The sequence below is a fragment of the Stereum hirsutum genome, assembly GCF_000264905.1.
Source record: "Stereum hirsutum FP-91666 SS1 unplaced genomic scaffold STEHIscaffold_10, whole genome shotgun sequence".
Taxonomy (NCBI): domain Eukaryota; kingdom Fungi; phylum Basidiomycota; class Agaricomycetes; order Russulales; family Stereaceae; genus Stereum; species Stereum hirsutum.
Genome location: NW_006763140.1, coordinates 72,939 through 98,432, shown reverse-complemented (window position 1 = coordinate 98,432; position 25,494 = coordinate 72,939). Strand labels below are relative to the sequence as shown.

The window sequence follows — 25,494 nt, the reverse complement described above, 5'->3', positions numbered from 1 at the left end:
TCCGACCATATCATCTATGTTCTCTATTCATGGAAATCAGTCGGTAAGCATAGTGATCACTTCTACCCGTCAAGGTCTACCTCAACCCTCCTGTGTCTCGACCTCCCCCTCTCGGGCTCTTCCTCGCCATCATCACTGTCGTTGTTGTTGTCGTCGTCGTCGTCTGAATCCGAAGTTCTCATGGCGGTAAGCTGCAATGTAGTCAGTGTCCCTTTCATCAGAGCCACTTTCAATTTCTCTGAGTCAATAATCGAATTATCTCCCGGGTTCAACATGCCTGCCTCTCGTCGAGCCCATTGCAGCTTGTCTAGGTCGGCCTTATGATCGCGCAGACGATTTTTGGCCTCTTTCAACTCCTTGAAGCTCCACTGCGTAAGGTCAGTGCAATAGTGCTAGAGCCGTCAACGATAGAGTATGGAGTGGTCAGAATTTGCGACATCAGCGACATGAACAAGGGATAAAGGCTGTAGAAGATTACCTCTGATTCAAGCTCCTGAGTCGTTCGGAGCAGACGCTGCTGCACCTGGGAGTTGACCTGTCAGCTGAAGGGTCGATACGAGCGTTGTATAGACACGTCGGGATGAAGGAGACTTACGGCGTTCAAGTCAGTGGCGTGGTTCTGTTCAGTCATAGTACTGTGAGCAGATATGAATGTGGCGTGGGTTGGGTAATTCGCGAATCAATAAGATGGGCGTAGAGATGATGTGGTGGAATGCAGTGAAAGGGGTGCAGGGGCGCCCTTTTATATGTGGTTTGCTACTCCGGCAAGGCAAAACATGGCAACAATGCGAAATCCAGGCCTGAGCGATATCGTGGCACCGAACAAGACCGTAACAACGGGAGTGCCGCCAATCATTGTCCTGGTACCAAATTCGGCCGTGCCTTTGTGTGTCATAACAATAACCCCTAGTAGACGGGCACATTGTTCCGTTTCCGGTCGTCGCTGGCGAGTAACGTCGTCCGATAAGGAGGCGATCTTTGTGGATGGACCTTTGTGGCGGAGAAAAGGTTATTCACGCCCATTGCCGAATGAGTGATCAGGGTGCTGTGTGGCGTTCCTCCATCTCGTTGCTTCTGACTCTGACCACCATCAATGGCCTCTACGTTGACTCCGATATGCTCAAAACGCTGTAAGTACAGAGCAGAACTGATGAGTACTCACCATGTTATGAACTCATGTACATAACTCCTTGTTGCCAGTCTCAGACTACGACGCCGATGTCGTATTCCAATCCAGCGACTCGATACAGTTTCGGATACATCGCAAGTACCTCGACGCCACCGCAGGTGGCTTTCCACCCGCTGATTTTGCTGGTCCTGGTCCCGGAGAGGTCATACAACTGCAGGAAGACTCTCAAACACTGGAATTGCTGTTTCAGTTCACTTGCCCTAATCGTCACCCGATTCTCGATGATGTTGCTTTCGAGATCCTAGCTCCTGTCGCGGAGGCTGCAGAAAAGTATGAGGTATACGCTGCGATGAACCACTGTCTTCATTGCATGAAGTAAGTCCATGAAGCAGCATATCCGTGATGGTGCGAGCTTCAGCTCCTTGATAGGTTGACGATCTACACACACTGACCGAGGGACCCTCCTAATGATAGAGCACACGTCCACGACCATGCAGAGCAAGTCATAGGGTACGCGGCAAAGCATGATTATCCGTACCTTTTGGATGTCGCAGCCCCACAAGCTCTGAGCAAATCTCTTTCCGCGATGGTGTCCTCCCTTCCTCAACATCTGGTCGTTCCGTGGGTACATAATTCCTCTCCCTCGCTTTGAACTCTCAGACATACGACTAACAGCCACTGTTTAGATCCAATATCACGAGCAGTATATTTCAATCAGGAACACCGCCTTGAACTACAACTCCTTCAACCGATGCCATTCTACTCTAAACAACACTGGTTTAATATGTCGACATTGGGAGGAGAGATACCGCGGCCCGATTACTGCAAAACTACTCGCTGACATCTCTGTGCTGTTTGATTTGAAAAGGCTGTTCGAGGCGGAATACGAGACGCGGAAGAACACGAACTTTGGATGCTGTGTTCAGCAGTTGAATGGTTGGAAGAAACAGACGACGGAGGATCTTGCGGGCGTGAAGCCTCTGCGCGACTTTTTGTGAGAGCTTTCATTCCATGTTCGCTTCTCAGAGGGCCATGTAGCAATATCCCTTGACGAGTGCATCCGCATCTGTCATCTACCATACTAGCCTTCCATCTATACCCACATCCACTGCGTATTTTGTCCTAGCGGCCTCAATTGATATCGGTCGGTCGAGATGTTGATCTGCACGTCTGCTAAGTACATGAAAAAGCGTCCGTTCCTCGTCCACACAGGACCATGGAACGGCTCATCAAGCATCCCGCTTCCTCTTAGGCATCCGCTTCTCTGAGTCATCCACGCCATCCTTTGACTTCTTCGCCTTCTCCTCCTGTTTACCGCGGGCCTGTTTCTGCAGGTCCGCAAAGTACGCCACCACCCTTTTCTTCCGCTCTACGACTTGTTGCCTTCGTTCCAAGAACTCCTCTTCGTCACTACTTTCCTCAGCTTTCACGTCGTCCCTTTCGCCCTTCTCCAAATCCGGACCTTCTGCCTCCACCTTTCTAACAACAACACTCCAATCCGCTTCGAAGTTCCCGTCATCCTCGTCCGTACCTCCCTCCGCAATGAACGGCTTGTCGCTCTCCCTCAAGGTACGCCATTCTGCCCTCCAATCGTCGAGTGACTCTTCATCGTATTCGTCGATGTTGTCTTTATAGCATTCTACGGTGGTGTTATACGCGGCGCGGTTCGCGGAGCGGAGGGTTGTGTAGTAGGTTTGGGTAGTTTTCGGTTTCGTGGGTTTGGAGGATTTCTGCGAGTCGACACATGTGGTCTCGACGATGTAGATGTAAGGCATGGATAGTTAGGCTGATGAAGTTCGATAAAACCGTGGAACTGGTTATCGAATGAGCAGGTGTGTGATGGTCGGACAGAAACCTCGAAGGCGACGCGCACGGAGGCAAGACGCGAACTTCAACAGTCATCACGTAAAATGCGTGTTACGTGAATGTGTAAACCTTACCAGTGGCGCAAGTGTGGCGGCGAGCACGGACATTCGGAAATGTTGTTCACTTGTAGCCAGGGATGAAAGGCGATTACGGGCAATTCCTGTGAATAGTACCATGCTGATTTGGCGACAAATAATAAACATAGCCCTGGTTAATCCATAGTGACAAGGTCGCGATCATGCTCGTACAACTTCTCCCAGACTTCGCCGGTTCTCTGTTTCATCTCGCTCTGGTCATCTCTTCGGCCACAAATCTGTTCATTACCAGATTCCTCATTCTGAATCAGACAAATCTCGTAGAATCACTCAGAGGCGCAGACGAGGTTGTGAGTCCTCCTCAATAGTGGGCGGATCATGCTGTTGACGCTTTCCCAGTCGTATTGATCTCGTCTACGAGCGACTTGACGATCTTGGCTATGTCCTCCGCCCCAGGCTATAAACAAAGATCTCCGGTAAGTCTTCGTTGAATGAATATCAGACAATGGAAACCTGACGAACGGTATCGGAATGGACGCAGATGGTAACTTCGGATAGATCATCGCCGAGAGGGACGAACCCGTTTGTAGTGGTGACTTGACCGTCAATTAGACACTTGATGACCTGTGAATGGAAAGTTCATGTATGAGAGTGTCGTCTGTGACGATGTGATAGATTATCCATCGTACTCGACGTCGGACTTCATCTGCCGGGACTGGGTCATGCTTCCTGGAAACCCGAGGGCGAAAACCAAGTGTCAGAAATATCTACCACAGGCGTCCCGGATATCGAGAGCTGCTCACTTCGTGATAATCAATTGACCCTCCGGTGTGTATTCCATATCTAGTGAAGGATATATGAATGACGATGAGATCCTCACGTGGAACGGAACTCCGGATAGCATGGTACTTTCGAACACGTACCAGCAAACCATTCCGCCAGGAACGGAACCCCAAGCTCCTTCGCAGCGACCTCATGCTGAGTCCCCGCAAGACCCATAAAAGCAACTCCAAAGATCTTTGCGACACCTACAGCTGCCTTTGCCAGTTCGGGATCGCGCGCACACATGCCCTATATTATAGCGGTTGTGTTAGACGAACATCATGCCTTAAAGTGCTGCGAAGATAAACATACGTATGCACTCCCGTGAGGTTTGATATGCGACATCTCCATTCCGTGCGTCTTCAAGAAGCCGTATAGAGCACCAGTCTGGTAAGTTATACAGTCAGCGAACTCTTGTGGGGTCATTTTCATCTCTCTGCGACCAAATCCTTGCCTATCTGTTACCCGTTTCACGTCAGACGAGAGTCAAGACGAAAAGTAGGAGACGAACCTGGTAGGGAAGGGTGTGAGCCTACTCTGACGCCGTGCGTCTTTGCGAGTTGCACGGTCTCGCTCATGACGGTGAAATCGCTAAGGCAGATCTTAGAATTGACGTCTTGATCTCATGTACTTAAAACGACTTACCTTGCGTGGAATCCGCAGGCAACGTTCGCAAGATGAATTAGAGGCATCAATGCGGCGTCATCACCTACGGATCGTTATGAGCACGGTATTCAGCCCATAACAGACCTTGGTCGACTACCGATAGCATGAAGTAGACATATTGAACATGCTGTACCCACCCATGCTATAAAGCGAGAAGCCTTCGCCCATATCACAGTTCACAGTCGCCTTGAGAACCATAATGTTTACAAAGTGGTAGTAGATCCGTTGCCTAGTGTGTTCGAGAATAATCCGAGAAAGCTGAGGACACCACCGAAAAGTTCAAGGACAACTAGAACGGACTGCTGAAGCTTGAGTGAGTCTATCTGCTATTAGTATTTACCTCCGCGATGACGAACGAGTCTGCGATATCCGTGATATCGCGAGCTCTATCTTATCTTGCCCGTCGGCCAATCAGCAGCTTCGCAAAGCACCCGCCAATTTGCGCGCGGCGTTCCGTCTCTTCCCGAAGAGGCGGTGGTCAGCTTCTCTTGCTATCTCTCCACCATGATCTCGAACACCTCGTCCAATGCGTCTTCTTCGCCCTGGGTAACAATGAAGGAGAGGAAATTCTAGACTCGCCAAACAGGCCGCAAAATAGACAAACCGCCGAACGACTGTCTTCAAAGCCATACGCGCTCGCTCGCGGCATTAGTTCGAGTTTAGGAAAGCTTGCCCCGGCATCCGCGTCATGATATCTTTGAGAACTTGGCACTGAGCAAGGGACTTACAGGCCTCGATGGAGGAGCTCGCTTCCGGCTCGCTTCTATGTCGACCACTCTATCTTCGCGGAGTGGGAATAGGAGAAGCGAGCGACTTCTCGACCCGACAGAAGTACTCCTCGAGATAAGGTTGGGACGTCACTCGCTCAAAAAACCGGCGTAGATTACACGTCGTCGGTGGAGAACGAGTCACCGCCTTCTCTTCTTCTCCTGGTACTTTGCCTTCACCGCATTGACGATGGACTTCTTGAGACGACTCGATGCCCGGATCCGTCTGCGTCCTGCGAAGGGGAGCCTTTCGAACAACTCGAGGTTGAGTAACCATGGTGCGTGGAACTATTCTATGTTGGCACTCCTGCAATTATCTGACGGTGTTGATGACAATGTCGCACTTCAGATCTGGATCCTGTGAAGCCTGAGGACCGAACCTGGACTGGGATGGGTACGTCTGCGCTATTCTTTACATCAACTCACGGACAGGAGTCGCTCATATAATACTTCTGAACCAGATGTTGTATGTTCTGCGTATCTGCATTTGAAGAACCAGAGGCCTCATGATTAGCGCCACTCGGTAGATTTGGTACTGGACTTCCGATCAGTTCAGCCCTGCGTGAGTACTGAAGGTTATGTTGATATTTGTATGTCCGTATAACGCTCGCCTCTTCCGCAGGACTTGGGAGGTGGGATCGTCACTTGTTGGCCTCGGTATTACTGCTCGTGTTGGTATCCCTTTGACCTTCTTTGTGAGTGATTCGACTGCCAGAAGTCGTCTCGTCTCTCTGATTCATGCGCCATAGGGCTTCTTGATCATATCCTTCGTGATCACTCTTCACGGTCGTATGGGCTCGATCTACCATGTTCCATTCCCTGTTCTTAACCGCTCGGCATGGGGAGTCAACGGCGTATACTGTTCGTACCTCTTTACGGTGATTGCACGATCGACATTTGAACGTTTTGCACCTTTTAGTCGCAGTAGTCTCCCGGTCATTCCTTGCTCTCATGTGGTATGTTTTCCGCACAGTCCTCTTATCTTGAGTATTAAGCGAACAGGGCTTTCTAGGCTCTCGATCCTTACGCTCAACGGAGGGCAATTAATCCAAGTCATGACCACCGCAATTTGGCCGTCATTCGCCAATTTTCCGAATCATCTCCCTGAAAGTTCGAATATAAGCAGTGCGCTGCTTCTGTCGTTCTTCATATACTGTACGTTCAAGTACATGTATCCCTGCGACCGTTTCACTCGGGGACTAAATTGGTGTCCATGGGAATACAGGGATCATTCAGACGCCACTTTCCACAATTCCTGTTCCGAAACTCAAGTGGCTATTCCTACTCAAAGGTCTGGCACCTGTGGCCCATACCCTTCTCACTTGGTCTCACGTTGTAAACCCCATTGATCAGGAATAATTGTCCCGCCCTCTTTCATTGCCATGGGTATTTGTACGTATTTCACCGCATTATCAACCCGCTTCCCGTTGTAGATTCCGTCAGCACTGCTAACAAGGCCATCTCAACTTATGGTTTTACAGGGGGATTTGTGGTGACTAAGGGAGGCGGAGACTTGATCAGTGGGCCCGTCGTCGCCGCGTCTGGATACTCCAAAGCCACTGCGATACTCTCTGGTTTGAATGCAAGCATCGGTACGTCTCACTCCTTTACCATGGCTCCACGATGCTGAGGTTCTGCGTTCTGTTTCAGGCCTGTATTCGACGGTAAGGGCATTGTGTCCCTTCGCAGTGGTGATCGATAGGCGCTTACCAGGCCGCACACATAGCTCTCGATCAATGTCCCCGATTTCACTAGGTTCTCAAAGTGCGTTCATTGTCTCTGCGGACTTTACGACATTTTCCTCGTCTGATATTCTGAAATACTTAGGACGGTTGGTGCGGGATATTGGCAAATATTGATCATCCCAGTTAGCGGGACGATTCCCGTCATCTGCGCAGTATGCACTTTCTTCCACTGGTATACCGTAGTTTGCTCTATTTCTGATGGTGAACAACACGATTCTTATAGTATGCATGTGCGAATGCTGCTCAACAACTCTGGGGAGTGACGGTGTTCGACCCTGCGAGTTTGATACAGAATTTTGATTCCAGGGCCGCACAGTACGTTCGACTTCGCCTCTAACAAATCGTCGCCCTGTGCTGACCGTCATCTTTTCGGAATGTAGAGTATTCGCCGGGTTCGCGTTCTGCCTTTCGCTTGTTGGGGTCAACATCTCCGCGAACTCGTGCGTCCCGTCCCCTTTTTTCATGTTCAGTAAGGTTGCTAACGCACAAGTCCTGAACAGCGTCTCATTTGCAACGGACGTGATGGCTCTCTGCCCTCGCTACTTAGATCTCTTCCGTGGTGCGATACTTTCAGCGATCCTGGCTGTCGCTCTCACTCCGTGGAACTGGTCTGGTGCTACCGCCTTTGTTGCATTTCTGTACGACCAAGTCCATTTCACTTCACCGCTAGCTTCTCTCACGCGTTATGGTCTTAGGTCGAACTACTCTCTGTGGCTCGGCTGCATGGGTGGTATCATTATAACCGACCTCTACATCATTCGAAAGCAACGTCTCTCGACACCAGATCTCTACACAACCTCACCCTCCTCGCCCTATTCCTATCCTCGTACCCTCGGAATCAACCCTCGTGCTTTCATCGCGTTCGCATGCGGTTTCGGACCCGATTTCCCTGGTTTCCTGCATGCGATCACGAGCAAAGTGAACAACCCGATCCCGACGAGTAACATAGGGTGGGTATTTGGGTTCGGCGTGAGTGCGCTTGTTTATTGGGCCTGCTGGAAGGTGTGCCCGGGATATCTGGGTGAGATGGAGGCAGACGGGATGCGGTTGAAAGCCATATATCCAGACGACGAGGATTGTGTAATGGTGAGGGACGAGGACGATGAAAGCGAGATTGCGAGTGGCGGGGCTGAGGCGAAGGAGAAAGATCAGAAGGACGGATCTGTGGATGTATATGAGGTTTGAGGAAGAATATCTTCGTGATTTATCATCTTTCCTTGACGGCCGGAAGGATGAGTTTGGTCCATGCTGGTCCATGGCGCCCCATTTGCTTCCGAGTATAACGGTTGTCTCAAGCGACGTTCGGGGCTCGCAAAGTTTGGCCCCTGTGGTGTCCCTATACGCAGTTGATCGACATTAGAGGACGATACTTTTGAAAGTGAACGCCTTCATGCTCTGGCCATTGACGCCCATCCTAATTGTGCCACATAGAAGAAAGTAGTATATTTAGGGTACAGAGTGTGTACATACACACGCAAGCCTCTCTCTCTACCAAAGAGACTCGTTACTGCTTAATCAGAATCAGATCACTCATCCTCTATGTTCAAGGAATGAGTCATCACTTTTCTGTCAACACAATGGCTCTGTTTCCGTCCCATTTCGGGAATTGAGACTTGTCGGCCTCCGATCTCACTGTCGCGGATTCGTATAAATGCTTCAAAGCCAAACACTTGACATGGACAACCTCGTCGCTTTCGATCCTGTTGACCCTCGCCTCACAAACGCCTCCTTAAATATCTGATCATGCCGTCCTACGTTGTTGCTGGAGCTTCTCGCGGAATTGGGGTAAGTGCTCGAGGTTTCTCAGTTAACCTACGCTCGAACCGAGGAATATGCTGACGATAAACGCCTTGAAATTGTCTGTGAAACAGCTCGAGTTCGTCGTGCAACTCCTTGCCGGAGGGAACACGGTTATTGCTCTCGCCCGCAACCCAGGTTCCGCCAAATCTTTGGTTGCAATCAAGGACAAGAACTTGCATATCCTGAAGGCCGACATCACCAATGCGGAGGAGTTGACGGTACTGTACCATTTCTAATTCTCGAGGAACGGCCAATTCTGAAATGTGGCGTGTGTGAATAGGCAGCTTCCGAAGAGACAGCGAAGATTACGGGAGGATCATTGGATGTGCTCATCAACAACGCAGCATACATGAATGCTGCCACAGCATTCCTCGACATCACTCAATTGTAAGCTTCATCCTGCCCCATCCGTTTTACTCGAGGATACTCACCGCTACTACGAATGATAACGATATTTCCAGCCCTGACACTAAATCGCTTTTGACTGACTTCAACGCTGCATTCTCCACCAACGTACTCGGCCCAGTTCTCACTACCAATGCTTTCCTCCCTCTCCTTAAGAAAGGCTCCCTTAAGAAAGTTTTGACCTTGTCTTCCGGATTCGGAGACGAAGAGTTCAATTTGAAGGCAGGTACATGGCAACAGTCGGCGTATTGTGCGTCGAAAGCGGCCTTAGATATGGTCAATGTCAAGTTCGCCCGTAAGCACCTCCTTTCATCTAGTTGTGTTGACTGAGAAGGTCTAATCGACGACATTTGCAGTGGCACTGAAGAGCGAAGGATTCACTTGTCTCGCTATAAGCCCAGGAGTCGTCAACACCCAAGAGATGCGTAAGTACTCGCTATACATAAATGTCCTTCGTCACTCAAATTAACCATTTCCATGTCTAGCCCCTCCCGAGATGATGCCCAAGATCGTGGAGATGATGCAAGCGTTCAAGGCGGCGTATCCCGAGTGGAGCGGCGTGCCTCTGGAGCCCTCCGAATCGGTTCATCTCATGTTGAATATTCTCGACAAAATCACGCCTGAGGACACCGGAAAGTTTATCAGTCATAAGGCGAGTTTGTTTCTCGGTTTATACAGGGAAACAGGACGCTCATGTTTTCGTGGCACTATATCTAGGGAAACAAAGAGTGGCTCTGAAGGCCGGAGATGGAATGATCTTCCGCTAGACGTCTTTGGTTTCTCGCAAGAGAAGTATCATGTTGATCAGTACGAAATTGTCGTTATGAAGAGAGCGAAATGGCAGAATAAATGCCGTTTGTGAATTATTTTCTTACGATTTACACGTTAAGAGCCTAGCCATACCGTCTATCATGATCGCCAAGACGCTAGACTGGAACACCATCTTCAGACTCAACCCCGTCAAGTCACAGGCGTAAGTCGCAAAGGTGCGAGTCGTGCCCTTTTGGCATACTCTGAGGTAGTTAAACATCATGCTGTACTTGCTCAAAAATAACTCAGCGTGACGAGCCTGACTATTGATGAGGATACTGAGGAATCTATTGGAGAGACCCTCGATCTTCCATCTGGACTCCGCTAAAACGTACACTCCAGCAGCGACTTATCCCGGTGATGTCACAGTGACCGGTGTTGAAGCAATCTCTGAAGGTACCGTGGCAAATTATCCGAAACAATAGAGTATGCAGGCATAGTTTCGTGTATTAAAAAACTAGAACACACCGGAAGAGGCAGACGATGCAGGGTATCTTCTACGAGCATCATGGTCCCGGAAGTATCGGTAGGCTGGCCGTCCGCGATCGAGAGCGAATGAACTCTCGGCCTTCAATCGATGGGTAGGTCGCCTGGATGCAGTGCATAAGCCGTTGCGGTATAACGAAGGGGTATGTCTATGTGGGGAGAACATACCGGAGGTTGGGCGCGTAGGAACCCTCGATAACTTGCGGATCCCATTCCTCCCATTCCAGACGGAGGGAACAAGAGGGCCCCGTTCCCTACGGCTATCTGCTTTCGAAGTCGTTCTCGGCGGTTAAGCGTCGCCAGCATGGAGCTGAAGTAGACTGAGCGTAGAATCGAGTCAATGTCGGATGATTGTCCGGGTAAGCGTGGGGTAAGAGTATGAGAGGACTATACCTTTACTGAGAATCAGAAGCGTGCTCAAGTACGCCAAGGTCGAGCCCATTGTAAGTAACTTGATGAGGTAGTATGAGCTACGTGAAGGATCTGACGAGGGAGACGAAGAGGTAGAAAGATAGTGACGTACTAGTATCAGTGTTATGGCCGCAATCACACTGTCGACGAGTCGCAAGGTCAGATAGAGTGCAAACTATGGAAGTCAAGGAATTGTAACCTTGTCAGCATTCCGGTCGTGACCGTATACACCATCAGGGTCCTCGTAATTGACGCGGTTCTACACAATATCTCAGCTACTATCGTCTATATGCACTTCTTGTCGCCACATACCTTACCACCTTTATACTTCTCTTCCACAAAAGCGCACAAAGAGAACATGCAATTATTGTATCCGAGATGAACATCGTGAGTAGGAAGATGTCTATAGCACGCTTTATCCAGTTTTCAGGTGAGTGCCACGCGCCCACTTTGAAGAACTGAAACATACCTCCGTGAACATCGTAATTCCCTTTTGAGCCCGGTTGTCTATTCTAGAGCATGATCCTCGTGAGTCGGTACAGCGAGATAAACCTCTTGTCGCTCACATTCTTGATGTCGCATCTGAACAGGGTATGAGTATGTCAGAGATATCGACACGTTGAATCAACGTCAACTCACACAATCCGGCGGCTGTGTAGGTTTGGCCAGTCTGTGATCAGTATTTAAATGGTAGACATAGTGCGTACACTCACCCAATGCGATAAGGGACGAAGCGGCCTTGAGAGGAAAGTCTCGGTCACATACGAGAAGTAACTACGTTCTTTGATAACATACCGCTGTTCCTGTCAGTAGCGCATTCTTTCCACTGACTATATCATGAATTAGCTCGTGCAGTATAAAGCCAGAAGAGTGCCCACATATCCATATCCTGTGGCAGTAGAATCTACATTGCGAATGATTATTTCACAGTGCATTACGGTGAAAAATGCACTCACCCCTTGACTCCAGCGTCTGTGAGGGACTTCGGTAGGCGTAAGTGAATAACGCACATAGAGGTCTACGATGGGCCACGACGTACCACGAGGAAAAATGCAGCCTTTGATGGCATTCAGGAGCAGCGAAGGTTGACTTATGTCGCGATAGACTTACCGATATCGTCCTGTCGATTTGTGTAAGCGTAAAGGGTAAGATGCTCGACGCGGAGAGCTGTACTCGTACCATGGGACCTGCCAGTTCAGAATGTCGACCAAACCACGTATGGATAGAATGGTGATGTTGTAGAGAGTTATGCCGGCGAAGACGGCAGACAACGTGTCCATCAACCTAGTCGCACGGTCAGAAATCAAGGCTCGTTCGGTAGGCGAATGTCAATGACATGAAGCTCACCATAATATCAACACCTATCCAGGGACACGCAGATTCAGCTACGACATTTGAAGACGAAGTAGAGACGGACATACAAGCAATCTGGTCCTCCAAGTATCGTCTCGATAATTCGCAAAATATATGTAGGTTTGGCAAGTCACCAAACCACACAACCTGAAGTTACAATCATGAATCAGTAAAAAGATAACGGACTACTCCTGAAGTATGCTCACAGTCCAGCTGCATATGCGCCTACATACAGCCCGCTGTAAGATGCCAGCCAACTTTCCACCATGGCGGGAGAGAGTAGGTGGGATGGGGGTCAAGGACGCCCATAGGTGTCCCTGTCCAAAATATAACGGGACCTGATCAGGCGCCCGAATATCAGAATCAGTCATCCCTTTGGCTGTTGATGAATTGAAGTATTTGAGAGACTCCTGATATACCTCCCGAATACTGGCCCGGGAGCGTAACTAACGAAACATTATTGTCCAGCGTCGAAGTAAATCTTTCCGCTCACCCCTGATTCGCATCGTGATGCGGGAAGATGCGCAGGGGCTAGGCGGATCTAAGCCTGAATTGAGTGGTAGAGTGGAAGAACGGATGAAACGATCGTGGAAGAGATGCTTCGTCACAAATAGATTCCATAGATCATCGTACGTCTGAGTGTCCGCGGACTGTTTCTGCTCCGACATGATAACAGTGGGTAACAGCAGGACACAGGAAGGCTATCCAACGAGCATTACATATACGTGATGACATTCTCCAGAGTTCCAATCTATTCGGAGGGTGGATAGGTGAGCGGTGTGCGCACATCATAAGATATGTATTGGCCTACGTTACTGGTCCCAACTTCCACAACATCTCCGTCTGTAAGCCATACTGGATTTGGTTGACCCAACTGAACACCCTCAGGGCTATAACGGAGTCACACCAGTCTTTAGCATACAACAAAAGCCAAAGAGCAAACAAGAAAGAAGCTTACGTTCCGGTAAAGATGATGTCTCCTGGCTGCAACGTGATGCCCATCGAGAAAAAGGATACCAGCTGCTTGACTCCGAAGATCATATCTGACGTGCTGGTATTCTGCTTCATCACCCCATTTACCTTCGTATGGACGACCAACTGCTGGGGGTCAGGGATTATGCTGGTTGAAACAATCGCGGGACCCCACGGGCCCCAGCCGTCAGCATCCTTCCCCATAGAGTATTGAGGCTGAGGTTGCCCGCCACGATCAATTTGCCAGCCACGGTGAGAGACGTCGTGACCCGCTGCATAGCCGAGGACGTGGTCGAGAGCTTCATCTTCCGTTATATTGAAGGCGGCAGATTTCATGACGACTACAAGCTCGCTCTCATAGTCCATCGAACCTACGTGTACACAGGCTCAGGAAAAGGACAAGAGGATCTCAAAGAACGGCGTACTGGTGAAGTTAGTCTGGTTCTGGTAGCCTGCCGTCACCGGGATAGGTCCAGTCGGGGTATTGAGGGCTGTGAATGGCTTGTAGAAAAGGATGGGAAATTGGGGGATTGTGACATTGGCCTTGAAACACGAGACTTTGTGAGCGATAATGGACGGTAAACAAAAGGAGTCAAAGTATACCTCAGCCGCATGAGCCACGTAGTTGAACCCGACACATCTCACACTGCGGACTCTATCGTTTGGCAAAGGCGATAGTAATGACACAATGGGCTAACGTGAAACGCGATGTCGTTTCAGCGTGGATGAAGGCCGATTAAACGATGCAGAGGCATACCACGACTTGGTCAGTGATGTTGAAAGTTCCCAAGATATCTCCGTCGATAAGTCGAGCTGAAGTGCTGAAGCGAGCGTCGGTGGAGTTATCGGGCAGAATAGCATCACCGAAATGAACTTGTCCGTCCGTCCCGACGAATCGTACGAAACGCTGAGCATTGGCGGTCAATGCGAGACCACAAAGAGACACCAGACTTCGGATAGGACGCATTGTAGGTGTGCAACGAGTTGTAGTGATCACGAAGAAGAGGGTTTAAGAAGTCTTCGCGGAATTCCGCCATGGCGCTAGAGGCGGCAGACCACACGGCAGAACTGGCTGCTGACCCTTATGATGAGTTGAAAGGGAAGAAGCAGTAGAAGCGTATGTTCATATATCGGTAGCGCCCCTATCGTATAGCGTTGAATTAACGTAGCGTCAGGGCTGAGAGTAGGGACACTAGGAGCAGTGTAATGAGGAGGCCCCATGCAAGTCACAAGCTGGACTGCCCTTCGAATCTTCTGATATACCACTGAGTTGGAAAGAATGGACACACGAAAAAGTCCAGTAACGTACCCTTGGGCTCCGTAGTGGGGCTATATCTTGTGGCGTGGATACTTTGTACACACCAAAATTGATCTTCTATGGCGAGATGGCGGCATAGGGCATCGAAAGCAAGGTATTATCACATCACGGGTCTCTACAAGCATTGAGAAAACGAGAGAGCGTGAAAAAATGGGAGCTAACACGTGCCCATGTCGAAGATTCTTACTACCATAAAATGCGCTCGCGAGCGCACCTGAAGTTCAGATGATATGAGGGTCTTCGGGATTGAAGAGTTAAAGATGTTATTGAGGCTGAGTTGGTCACATAGGCCTTCAATATTGTTAACCTGGACGGTTTCGAGGGGGCTAAGAAAGGCGTGTAGTATGGTTGCCAGATATTGTAAGGAGACCTAAGCTGGTATGGACGTTTCGAGAAGCTAGAATCGGGGAACCTATAGAGTAGAAAGACAACGCAGTGAGATGAGAATGAGGTGGGGTCGTGAAAGAGGCGAGCGCAGGCGAGCGCTCGGGAAACAAGGAAACAAGTTTGATAGGCCGACTACGCTACAAACCGGGCGCGTGACAGGTTTTCTCCGGACGTTGCCGGACAAGTCTGCCGATTTGCTGCCGATGTTCACATCGACGTTCTTCCTCCATGGCCCAATCTTTCCCTCGCAGCAGAGTTAGACGTGTGCAGCTTTCGCCGAGTTCGGCTTCAAACAATCAGGCGTACTTTTCCTGGGTGAAATTATCTTAAAGTCGAGAGATCAGCTGGGCAACATCATGTCATAGTACGGGCGCACTTTCACTACCACCACACCATGAAGCTTTCGACGGTCTGCCGTTCCGCCCTCTGTTTTTGGCTGCAATATTTTTGCTTTTTCCTCCACCAACAAAAACTGAGTGAGCTCATCTTCAATGCACTCCCATCTGGACGGTACTCCCTAAGGCACGCTACACGTCATGACCAGCGCTCTTAGCCTTCTACGATGCCTTCTCCTCGGTTCGGGACTGCTCACTACCGCGAGATCGCAAACGAGCATATTTAACGTGTCCCAAGAGCTTCTCACTGTATCACTGGACCTCATTGATGCTAATCGTATGGGCCCTTTTCGTCATCTTCCTATATATCTGGTCTGAGGTCGCACCTTGGTAGACATATTGCATTTCTTGAGCGTAGTGGACGCCTTCGGCCATGTTTCTGTCCGTAATCCAGACAATTCGAGCCAGTTTATTTTGTATGTCGCACCGTTTTGTAGGTACTTATGTGTTCTGACCACGATACTAGGTCGTTCTCTCTCGCGCCGGCTCTCGTAACATCGCAGGCCCTCGTAACGTATGTGCTATACCAACATCAGTCCCAAAAAAGTCTGACCACTAGATACAGATACGAGATCGACAACGCCACCGCTCTTGCGCTCACTTTCAACTCTTCGGTCACCGGAGACGCTGTACCATCAGGTTTTGCCGAGAGATTCATACACTCCGAGGTATGTTCATAGCGTTTACTCTCTCTCAACCACCTCATACTTTTGTTTAAGGTAGATATACAAATCCTTCCCCGATGTCATGGGGGTAGTCCACAGCCACACTACAGAAGTTCTACCCTTCGCCATCGCCCGTGTACCACTCATTGCGCAGATGCACACGGTGCGTTCATTCCTGTATAGATGTGGAGCTGTTTGTCAACTTCATCCACCGTATTCATAGGCAGGCTCGGTTGGCGCGGTAGGAACACCGATTTTCGACACATCCATGCTTCCAACGTCCGTTCTGCCTGAGAATGCACCCCACGACCAACTGATCCGTACTGCGATTCTTGGAGAGGCGTTGGCTCAGACGTTCGTGAACGGAAGCCAGGTGAGTTGCCACCATAAGGCACTGCATCTTTGGATGGGTCACTTCTGACGTTCACTCCCTATCGTCATTCGAATAGGTAGTGCTCATGAGGGGCCACGGAATGTCTGTGAGAGGCTCCTCAGTCCGGGATGCGGTATTTCGCTCGGTCTATACTCGCGATGATGCCATCGTACAACTCAACGCCGCGATGCTTGGTGGAAGTACTGGTCTCTCTGCGCGGGAAGCCGCTGACGGGGCAAACACGACCGAAAGCGAGTCTTTGTAAGTTCCAACCCATACTATGAACTCAAAATGTCTCATACTGAGTCTTGCAAATGTAGACTTGGAAGGGCGTGGGGCCTATGGACAGCTCAGGTGGCAACAATGGGGGAGGGCCTCTACGTCAACGATTTGACGAATGCGACCGCGAGCTGAGCGCGAGACTCAGTACAATCCTCTCCCGACTTTCAATTCGGACACAGACAACCTTCTGCATGTATACGTATGGCTCAAGATGACTGACTCCTCGGTCACTACTTGAGATGCTGATCGAAGTGTGGCGTCGAAACCACGCCGGGCAATTTTAGAAGTAATTACTGTCGCCACGCCACCCCTCGCCACAGTCATGACTTACAGACCGTGACGCGATGCGTTCAGTGTGACATGCTGCGTTCTGAGCTGCCCGCATCTCGATGTTCTTTGAACTTCGACTCTCTCTAGTCCAGAGTTGGGGTGACCCGGGTCAGTGACCTGGGTAATGATTAAGTCAACGACGTGACCGAGGGTCTTGACCCAAGTCAAGAGTCAAGTGGCGGCACAGTTGGTGGCTTTCCAGAATCTCATAGAAATCATTACGTTTATTTCGGCCGCCAACAATATTCGTACGCCACCGAACTGCATCGCCACTTGACCGATAGACCTAGGTCAAGACCGACTTGACCCACGTCATGACCGTTTGACCGGGTCAAGAGTCAATGACCTACCATTGACCCTCCCCAACCCTGCTCTAGTCTCTTGGCCAGTCCAAGTGTCCTTCCTGTTTTACCTTTCTTGCAATGTCCAGCAGAGCAGCAGTTCCTCAAAACGGTGTAGGCTATTGTGTTGTAGCGATTGTCTATGATCTTGTACCGGCTGATCCGTTCTCCGCTCTAGTTTCTGCCTACGAGGCTGATGTCGTCTTTCAGTCCAGTGACGGGGTCCAGTTCCGTCTTCACAAGAAGTTTCTCGAAAATAGCAGCGGCGGTTTCCCTCCTTGTGACGCCCATGCGCCAGCGGACGAGATTATTTCTCTTGACGAAGACTCGGATACTCTGGACCTGCTATTTCAGTTCGTGTACCCTCAGAGGTACCTCTACCTCATGGACGTGAAGTTTGGAGTAATGGCCAAGGTTGCGGAGGCTGCGGAGAAGTATGGGATTTTCCCTGCCATGAATCACTGTGAGATGTGTATGAGGTGTGTCTTTTCCTGGTGCTGCTCTGTTTGAATATGAGTATTGATGTAGCCCTCGTCCAGGCAGAACATCACGACACATGCCGACGAGGTCCTTGTTTATGCAGCGAAGCACGACTATCCGATGGTGCTCGATGTCGTATCGACTCATTCCCTGAAAGTTCCACTTGGAAGGATGGCAACAATTCTCCCGCCTCATCTGCTTGTGTTATGGGTATGTTGTCGTGTTGAGACTTTCCCTAGTCATCAGTATCTGAAATTTTCTCAGATAAAATGGTACCAGCTCTGGGTCGTGGTCAAAGATTCAGTGATTCAACGTGTGGAGACACACTATGGTTCGTACGGAGAGTGCGATTACTGGGCCAAAGAGCGTCGCAGTCCATTCATCGAACGGTTGGCAAGGGATATCTCTGTCCTTGTGGATCCAGATACATTCTTTGCTGTGGCGAAGACGAATGGCCGTGATTGTTGCAATAGACATGTCGAGCGATGGTGCAACGATATAAAGGTAGAAGTTCAGAATGTTCCATCTTTCAGTAGATCTCGAAGTCTTAGTCGTGTTAGGTGAGGATCGTTCAACCCGAAGAAGTTCTCCCCTTTTGGCGCTTACCTTGTCGAACGACTTGATTGACTTTAATTTTTTCACGAGTAGTGCGAGATACCGAATGGGCTTTGGACTCGGAAATGGAAACCACATCACAGGCTGGGACACTGTTAAGCTGTTGTACGTCGTTGATCACTATTGCACTGCTGTCTTCCACATACGAGTGTAATACAAAGCAAGAATCTGGGTTCTCTTGGACATAGTCCTATGAGCACGGGAATGTGAGTTATACAGACCTTAAGCAGCGAGGGGGTTAGACGGGAAGTGGATAGTTATTTACGGGCAGCCTCGACATATGGGGTTGACATTTCGTTCTGCTGCATCAGGCACTTGCAGGTCGGTTCGCCGATTTGAAAATAATGAGAATACGCGATACATCGCTGGTTCATCGCAGGAGTGTTGACTCGAGTCTCTAGAATAACGAAGGTCAAAATCAGCACAGGAGGTAGCGGGAGAGGAGCGAAAAACCTCGAGCCAGCAGCCAGCTGTGCCGAGGAGCGCCACAACTCGCCACAAGAACGCGTTGGGTCACAAACACATGACCATCCAGTCACATATTTTTTTTGCACGCCCTCCTCTTCCTCTCTCAATCATGTCTCCTAGCATTTGCCCTGACTCTGACTGCTTACCCTCGTCTCTTTAACACCATGCGCTACGTCTTTACCATTGACGTTATCTCAGAATATACCCAGGGCTCTGACAGTAATATCTCCGTTATCCGAAACCTCTTCCCCACCTCCACCTCGGCGAACAAAACAGCCTCCAATGCAGCGATCGGCGACCACAATGAAGAAAACGAAGGATACTACGATGAAAATGAAGAAAAATTGAAGAAAGCGTAGATAGATACGTACTAGCGAAGAAGGAAGACAGAAAGCATTCATCCCAAGTGCGTGATATGTTCGTGAACCTACACCATCGCTCCAAGGCCCGTCTACCCTTAGATCGACCTCTAAAATACGAATTGTGTGCGTTGAGGAGGGCGGGTAAAGCTATCAGCTATCATCCTCAGCGATAGCAATGGCGAACGGCCATCGACTCTCATCACTTGTCCTGTCGATGTTAAAGTGTTTGACAGGGATGCTGCCAAGCATTCAGGAGTGCAATTTGTCGGCACTCACATTTGATCTGTACAGTGTTACATATGTACAGGATATTTGTGGTTCATATGGGTAGAATGCGATGGTGGTCGTAATATAGGAGTGTTTGTTTGCTAGACAACGATCCCTATGCTCAATCTGCACTGATTCGGCGAGACTTTCGACGAGTTTGTCTAGAGGAGCTTTCGCTAGGATTGACCGTAGTGGAGGTCTCGCGTTGCTGGCAAGTTGCTGGTTAGAATAAGGCAATTGTCAATGGTCAGCTGAACGCGATGGAGAGAACAACTCTCAATTTACCTTGCCTTTGCTATGCGTCGTGGGTTTGACTTTCGTCGGTGAAGAAAGCGACGATGAAGGCCCCTCATTGCTCTGTTTTCCTTGTAAGCACCGTGATAGCCTAGGTAACTGTCTCCCACCTTTTCCTCCGAACTGCTGCTACTGAGTACAATGCTCCGTTTCGGTTTGAGCTTGGGGCGCCTAATTTGTGCGTCGCTATCAGAGGCTTCTTCCAACAAAGTCCGTCAGACAAGTATATGAGACGTCGCTACGTCGTACTAGCCTCCAGATCCGCCTGCGGTATGCGACTGCTCACTGTCACCTGTGTGGATGCTTAAATATAGGTCTCAGGTATGGGGAGAATCGGATGCACTCACAGCTTCTCCCGTATCCTCGTCCTAACCATATAGTCATCAGAGAAGAGCATGACGGTAACCACAAAAAGAAAACATACTCCGTCGCTCACGATCATACTGCGCCTGGAGCGTCGAAGGGCTCGAACTGCGTGAACCATGTCTTCGGGCTTGACCACGACATGACTGCTGGACCCTATGTCCTTTGTGGCAATACCCCGAGTATACGCCTCTTTGGGCTGATACCGCCATTCAACTGACGAAACAACCCTCACACGTCTTCGGCTAGCTAGCGAATGAACTATGACCTTCCTCAGAATGGAGGATAGTCAGCGTATTGCTTGGTTCTCGTCAGCCCTGTTCCCATAAACACCCAAATCACCTTATTTTTGCCCTTTTTGGCTCTCGTCGATCTCAGTCAACGAATTCTCACTCATCCGACCACTCAGAACAAGGCCACAAGTCACCGCCTATCCGTTCACCGCGGATGGCGTGTCTTCACTGATCACTCACACCCGTGCTCGGCTAGAGATATCTACGCAACTTATTTATTGTTCGCTTCATCTCGGGGGCTCGAAAGCGCCGCGCTGCTTTGTCTGAAGCGGACAGAGGCAGCATGCAGATGTATGATCTGTTGCAGTTGCGCGATACAGTCTGAACGTGATGTTCACCTCCTATAAAGCTCTTAGAACAATTTTATCTAGTCGCACATATACAGAAATAGAAGAGCTATATTGCTTTGCTTTGTAACATTGGGCTTGCTCTACAGGGATCAAAGTCGCTGGTAAGGCATGGCTTGTTCTAAAGATAAATATGATCGATGCTTTCCCTCTGTTCGAAGTTCGAACCGGAGTCCCCACGACGGCGACATGATTAAGGCAGTGCCCATCTCTTCGTGTGTGCCGACGCACAGACCATCTTCATGATGTTTCAGCTCCCTCTTGGAGTACTCAGGCTCACCGTGAGCACCGCCTTCAGACTCACAATTCAGCGAGCTATGTGGCCAAAAAAGGCCGTAGAATACGCGACATGAACATCGTTGCCCCGAGGGCACGTAAAGAGGGTAGACCTCGAATCCACCTATCTACTTCCTCGCCGAGTATAAAATCTACGCCTGCTTCGTCTCTCATCGTCACCACCTCTCCCACTTCTCCCGTTCAACAGCTTCAACTTTTCACAATGCAATTCTCTTCTCTCTGCGTGACTGTCGCTTCTGCGGTGCTTCTGCTCGCCACTGGTGTTGTTGCTCAGGACGGCGTCGCCGTTGGCCCTTGTACGCCTCGCTTTTGGTCCCCTTTTCCCCCTTCCTCGCTGATCCAAACGTTTCCACAGGGGCTGCCTGCAACGAGTGGAACGGAGCCGCCCCCTTGGCCCAGAATGACGCATGCATGTTTCACCCCATCGACAACGCCGCCGGACCAGTTCAGAACGGAAGTACGTCGAGTTTGTTAGCTATTTGTAGGAAATGATGCTGAACGAATAACGGTACCTCATCTCTAGCTTGTCAGCCAACTAGTGTGGGCCTCCAATGTGACAGTCGCTTCCCTGCATGATCATCTATAACCTACAACACTTTTAATGCCATGAGCTATCAGTAGGTCCATTTAGTTCTTCGTCGCTTCTAAATGTGTATCCTAACTTTCGTGAATTCTTACTTCTCTAATTATCAGAGCTTCGAATGAGAATTTAGACACATAAATCCATAGATGTCCACTCTGTTACTCGTAACAGTCACCGATTTTTTTACGCCTCTAATATGAGTAATATCATCTGCTTGATCGTTAACCCTTAGACTGGTCTGAGCCTGCGCCCACTCACGCATTATTGGGTCTTTGGGTTTCGTTTTTGCTATGTATTGTCCGAGTAATGGAGTCCTATTCGGAGCTTCCACTCAGTCTACCCGGACTCTTATCGTACGTAGTCGAAATCCGCACTTGAACCAGGGAGAACGGGCAAGGGCCACTCGACGGCGTTGTGCCACACAAGCTGAGCCCGTGGGAACAGTATCGGGCAGCGTGGCATGTGTTCGCGATCGTGTTTTTTCCTTCTTCCCAACCGCCTCTTCGTCTTCCGTCCCTCTCTCGTACGGCACTTGTCACATTCTGTCTACAACTGAGAATTGACGTGGGATGCGCTCCACAATTAATGCAAAGAGGCCTCATGCAGACCCAAACGCGTCTGTGAGAGCCCTTGCGCTTTCAAGTGATCGAAGTATATCTGTCGGGACTATGAACTTCTGAGGCTGAGAATATCGATCCACTGACACTCGGAGGATCGGGGCTCTGTATTCTCCATATGCTTGCGATCCCTCCTGCCCTTGATTTACATCGTGCCTCAGATGACTGCCGCTTGATATTGTTGCCCGGACTGCTGTGACTTTATTTACGAACGAGAAATCATGGGCGCCTTCGCGCAGCCCCCAGGCCTCTTCTCGGCGATTTGGGTATATAGCGGGGTAAGAGGTTCCACTGAGACAAATGCTCTACATACTCCAAAATACATCACTGGAGTCTCGTTCATACCTCTATACTATCTCTTCCAACTATGCAGCTCTACGATACGATTGTCATTCTCGTTTCCGTCTCGGGGCCGTACATCTTTCGAGACGGCCACACTCGGAGTTCGTTCTCAGCAGAGTTCGCGGCTCCTGACGTCGTCAGCTTCGTTGATCTTACTCTGAATGACGTAGAGCTATGGTATTTTTGGAACATGCGATGCTCCGTCTGGAACGACTCGAATCGATTGGCATACACCAGAGTTCGTACGAGAAGGAGATATTTACTTGCACAACAGTTCAAGAGTATCAAATACTTCGTGTTGGCCACTGGCAGATTCTGTTCCACGCGACTGGGTGTGACCGTCGAGCCATAATTTCTATGATGATGGGAAATTTGCTTCATGGCACGGCAAGATATGTACCTCAATGCAGTGTGATCTGCGATAGAAGCATTAGAGCCGCCCACCCAAAGGACGGTGCTTTGACTGTGCCGAGCTAGCATTCGCGCCATTGATATAAAATACGGTTCCCACAATGAAAACACAACTCCGGGAGCCCCTTACCACCACTTCCTCGATGGCCTCGAAATGGAACTTTACTATCGATGACAATAGTCTGCTCTTTAATTACACTCCTTATTGTGAGTACCGCACAATGCAAGACGTGTATCATAAATACTGACCACGTAGTTTCTCAGCGGACGGATTCAACATATCGGACGGGTGGAAGACATGGTACACCGGCTCCGGGTACATCGATAGCCAGTCGCACAGACTGGGAGACACTCCACAGGGACACTCGTATCACCAAACTCGACTCAATGGGGCGAGCGTTACACTCAGATTCTACGGTGCGTAGCGTCAGAACTTCGGGAGATGTGGTCTGATACGATCTTGTTTCTCAGGCTCTGGCATCTATCTGTTCGGAAACACTACCAGCCCTTATACTGTAACCCTCGACAACCGTGTGGTACTCGATTCTGGTATAAATCAGAACAAGACCCTGCTTTTTGCAGATGGTGAACTGGGTGTAGATAATACCCACTATATCACGCTGACCGCGAATATCTCTGATACGAGTCAAATCCTTGCCCTGGACCGCGCTCTCGTGGAGTCGACCTTGAACAATGGGTGCGTATATCATGCAGTCAGTATCTTAGGGCGCACAATTTTAATAACATTGATGCAGCGCTAAATCCCCTACATCAACCGCCTACGATAGTCTGAACACCACTTTCTTCCGCTATTCTTCCGGGTGGCAGACCACGAGCGTCTCCAATATCCCATCGGCCGCTACTCCAGCACCGTTTGAGTCGACAGTCAACCCCAATTCTACCTTCTCCTTCTCTATCTCGAACGCAACGTCGGTGGCAGTCAATGCTAGTCTGAATATTGGTCATGGTCCATACCAAGTAGTACGTTTCTCAGTTACATGTTAAGTATCCAATGATCTGACCTACTCGTGAGACAGACAATTGACAATGATGCCTCCCTCGTGTTCAATGGCAGCATGAACTGGCTCGTCGGAAATGAAGTTATCTTCTACCAAGGCGGCTTGGACCTGGCTTCCAATCATACGCTCAATTTCACCAACATTGGCCTACAGGGACAAAATCACCTCACGCTTAATTCTGTGACTCTGTATAACTCCCGGTCTCAAACCGACCAACCTGCGTACGTATTGTTATTTTTCTGCGAAACTGTCGCTGATTTCAGACTTTTCGTCTTACTTAGCATATCATCCGGAAAGAACCTATCTACGGGTGCTAAAGCTGGCATAGGTGTCAGCGTTGCCGTCACCGTCATCGCGCTTGCGCTCGCAGCTGCGTTTTTCTTACTCCTTCGACGTCGCCAGCGTGGATCCTCTGGACCCGTCCCCAAGAGCTCGAGCGATCTCGAGGTCGATCCATTTACGGAGGTCAATGCACAGTCATCTTGCGAGGACATAGAGCCCAACGCGACGGGTAACCGAGGCAAACGACATGGGCAAGGGGTTGTGACCACAATAGACGAAGTTGAAGGGGTTGGGACGAGCACGTCTCAGATTGTCAGCACACCCATTTTCCTCACCTCCACAACTCACGATAAGCATTACCAACCAATCTCCACGGCCACCCAATCTTCAATGTCTTCTCTGGGGAGCCCAGGTCCGTCGACGGCCATCACAGAGGTAGACCCTGTCCATTCTCCGCCAGACGGATCATTACCATCTAGCTCTCAAGAACCACAGCTCCAGCACCAGGATGTAGAGCGTATTGTAGAACTTGTAGCACATCGTATAGACCCGGCCAGTCGGATGGAGTCTCATGAAGCCCCACCGGAGTACCAGTCACAGGCTGGTTGGGAGGCATAGAAGTGCTATATTTTTCTTCGTATCCTTTGCAAATATTCCCTAGATTACTTACGCTGTAGCTATCGTTCACCTCGTACGCTGTCGTTTCCTACAATAATACGTGACCATTCCTTTTACTTCTCCATCATGGCCCTTGCTTTACTTTTCGTTGTAAACCACTCACAGGTCCGAAATCTTACCCGACAAATTGCCAGTACCTACATATAAACAGAATGTGGCATCTCTCATTGAGAAGAAACGGAGAGCACGAAAGGCTCATGTGCTCAATATTTGGAGGTATGTGTGGCGTTTGTGTGGCATTCGCCGATGGATGGTGTGGCTATCGCCATGGTTGATCGTACAGTGAGTGTGATGCCGTGTACTCAGACTATCGCTCTGCGCGATGTTATGACACGTCGAATCCTTGCGAACGGGGGAGACCTTTTTCACGTAAGATTCCGTTGATAGCATCCAGTACATTGTGTCATAAATAATCATC

At 49.6% G+C, this 25,494-nt stretch overlaps 12 protein-coding genes across 12 annotated transcripts; 7 read left to right on the top strand and 5 right to left on the bottom strand.

The window, feature by feature from the left end:
- Positions 1 to 62: 62 nt before the first annotated feature.
- On the bottom strand, positions 63 to 631 carry STEHIDRAFT_158384 (uncharacterized protein; the record flags this gene model as incomplete). The annotated part of the gene is made up of 3 exons (XM_007305801.1): positions 63 to 392; positions 479 to 523; positions 596 to 631. The coding sequence occupies 3 exons, from the start codon at positions 629 to 631 to the stop codon at positions 63 to 65; spliced, it is 411 nt and encodes a 136-aa protein (XP_007305863.1).
- Positions 632 to 1,084: 453 nt separating this feature from the next.
- Positions 1,085 to 2,127, top strand: STEHIDRAFT_169597 (uncharacterized protein; the record flags this gene model as incomplete). The annotated part of the gene is made up of 4 exons (XM_007305800.1): positions 1,085 to 1,130; positions 1,201 to 1,504; positions 1,604 to 1,754; positions 1,816 to 2,127. The coding sequence occupies exons 1-4, from the start codon at positions 1,094 to 1,096 to the stop codon at positions 2,125 to 2,127; spliced, it is 804 nt and encodes a 267-aa protein (XP_007305862.1). The 5' UTR covers positions 1,085 to 1,093.
- Positions 2,128 to 2,358: 231 nt separating this feature from the next.
- STEHIDRAFT_158382 (uncharacterized protein) lies at positions 2,359 to 2,904 on the bottom strand (the record flags this gene model as incomplete). Its single annotated transcript, XM_007305799.1, has 1 exon — positions 2,359 to 2,904. One exon carries the CDS (start codon positions 2,902 to 2,904, stop codon positions 2,359 to 2,361), a length of 546 nt encoding a protein of 181 aa, XP_007305861.1.
- Positions 2,905 to 3,157: 253 nt separating this feature from the next.
- On the bottom strand, positions 3,158 to 4,799 carry STEHIDRAFT_122674 (LamB/YcsF family protein). The gene is made up of 9 exons (XM_007305798.1): positions 4,656 to 4,799; positions 4,498 to 4,561; positions 4,364 to 4,443; positions 4,165 to 4,310; positions 3,954 to 4,101; positions 3,834 to 3,873; positions 3,720 to 3,759; positions 3,553 to 3,654; positions 3,158 to 3,487 (listed from the first exon to the last, which is right to left on the bottom strand). The coding sequence occupies exons 1-9, from the start codon at positions 4,714 to 4,716 to the stop codon at positions 3,407 to 3,409; spliced, it is 762 nt and encodes a 253-aa protein (XP_007305860.1). The 5' UTR covers positions 4,717 to 4,799; the 3' UTR covers positions 3,158 to 3,406.
- Positions 4,800 to 5,150: 351 nt separating this feature from the next.
- Positions 5,151 to 8,217, top strand: STEHIDRAFT_99468 (cytosine-purine permease; the record flags this gene model as incomplete). The annotated part of the gene is made up of 18 exons (XM_007305797.1): positions 5,151 to 5,563; positions 5,635 to 5,679; positions 5,754 to 5,758; positions 5,813 to 5,847; positions 5,908 to 5,980; positions 6,035 to 6,146; positions 6,205 to 6,241; positions 6,298 to 6,440; positions 6,511 to 6,576; positions 6,639 to 6,677; positions 6,767 to 6,877; positions 6,936 to 6,949; positions 7,012 to 7,049; positions 7,113 to 7,182; positions 7,254 to 7,345; positions 7,411 to 7,470; positions 7,531 to 7,668; positions 7,726 to 8,217. The coding sequence occupies exons 1-18, from the start codon at positions 5,476 to 5,478 to the stop codon at positions 8,213 to 8,215; spliced, it is 1,656 nt and encodes a 551-aa protein (XP_007305859.1). The 5' UTR covers positions 5,151 to 5,475.
- A 556-nt stretch (positions 8,218 to 8,773) lies between these two features.
- Positions 8,774 to 9,704, top strand: STEHIDRAFT_60443 (NAD-P-binding protein; the record flags this gene model as incomplete). Its single annotated transcript, XM_007305693.1, has 5 exons — positions 8,774 to 8,815; positions 8,902 to 9,048; positions 9,111 to 9,217; positions 9,292 to 9,530; positions 9,592 to 9,704. The coding sequence occupies 5 exons, from the start codon at positions 8,774 to 8,776 to the stop codon at positions 9,702 to 9,704; spliced, it is 648 nt and encodes a 215-aa protein (XP_007305755.1).
- Positions 9,705 to 11,894: 2,190 nt separating this feature from the next.
- Positions 11,895 to 12,963, bottom strand: STEHIDRAFT_158378 (uncharacterized protein; the record flags this gene model as incomplete). Its single annotated transcript, XM_007305796.1, has 8 exons — positions 11,895 to 11,924; positions 11,982 to 11,999; positions 12,053 to 12,062; positions 12,122 to 12,226; positions 12,279 to 12,303; positions 12,364 to 12,442; positions 12,529 to 12,674; positions 12,789 to 12,963. 8 exons carry the CDS (start codon positions 12,961 to 12,963, stop codon positions 11,895 to 11,897), a joined length of 588 nt encoding a protein of 195 aa, XP_007305858.1.
- Positions 12,964 to 13,010: 47 nt separating this feature from the next.
- On the bottom strand, positions 13,011 to 14,234 carry STEHIDRAFT_158377 (uncharacterized protein; the record flags this gene model as incomplete). The annotated part of the gene is made up of 6 exons (XM_007305795.1): positions 13,011 to 13,046; positions 13,107 to 13,185; positions 13,254 to 13,638; positions 13,693 to 13,810; positions 13,871 to 13,960; positions 14,025 to 14,234. 6 exons carry the CDS (start codon positions 14,232 to 14,234, stop codon positions 13,011 to 13,013), a joined length of 918 nt encoding a protein of 305 aa, XP_007305857.1.
- A 1,274-nt stretch (positions 14,235 to 15,508) lies between these two features.
- Positions 15,509 to 16,819, top strand: STEHIDRAFT_158376 (arad-like aldolase/epimerase; the record flags this gene model as incomplete). The annotated part of the gene is made up of 8 exons (XM_007305794.1): positions 15,509 to 15,644; positions 15,702 to 15,783; positions 15,834 to 15,881; positions 15,933 to 16,035; positions 16,091 to 16,195; positions 16,256 to 16,405; positions 16,482 to 16,666; positions 16,726 to 16,819. The coding sequence occupies 8 exons, from the start codon at positions 15,509 to 15,511 to the stop codon at positions 16,817 to 16,819; spliced, it is 903 nt and encodes a 300-aa protein (XP_007305856.1).
- Positions 16,820 to 17,439: 620 nt separating this feature from the next.
- STEHIDRAFT_60194 (uncharacterized protein) lies at positions 17,440 to 18,402 on the top strand (the record flags this gene model as incomplete). The annotated part of the gene is made up of 2 exons (XM_007305672.1): positions 17,440 to 17,837; positions 17,898 to 18,402. The coding sequence occupies 2 exons, from the start codon at positions 17,440 to 17,442 to the stop codon at positions 18,400 to 18,402; spliced, it is 903 nt and encodes a 300-aa protein (XP_007305734.1).
- Positions 18,403 to 21,196: 2,794 nt separating this feature from the next.
- On the top strand, positions 21,197 to 21,720 carry STEHIDRAFT_158373 (uncharacterized protein; the record flags this gene model as incomplete). Its single annotated transcript, XM_007305793.1, has 3 exons — positions 21,197 to 21,440; positions 21,500 to 21,601; positions 21,668 to 21,720. The coding sequence occupies 3 exons, from the start codon at positions 21,197 to 21,199 to the stop codon at positions 21,718 to 21,720; spliced, it is 399 nt and encodes a 132-aa protein (XP_007305855.1).
- A 1,520-nt stretch (positions 21,721 to 23,240) lies between these two features.
- On the top strand, positions 23,241 to 25,016 carry STEHIDRAFT_112247 (uncharacterized protein; the record flags this gene model as incomplete). The annotated part of the gene is made up of 6 exons (XM_007305792.1): positions 23,241 to 23,304; positions 23,362 to 23,514; positions 23,569 to 23,794; positions 23,853 to 24,078; positions 24,135 to 24,337; positions 24,398 to 25,016. 6 exons carry the CDS (start codon positions 23,241 to 23,243, stop codon positions 25,014 to 25,016), a joined length of 1,491 nt encoding a protein of 496 aa, XP_007305854.1.
- Between the last annotated feature and the right edge of the window lie 478 nt (positions 25,017 to 25,494).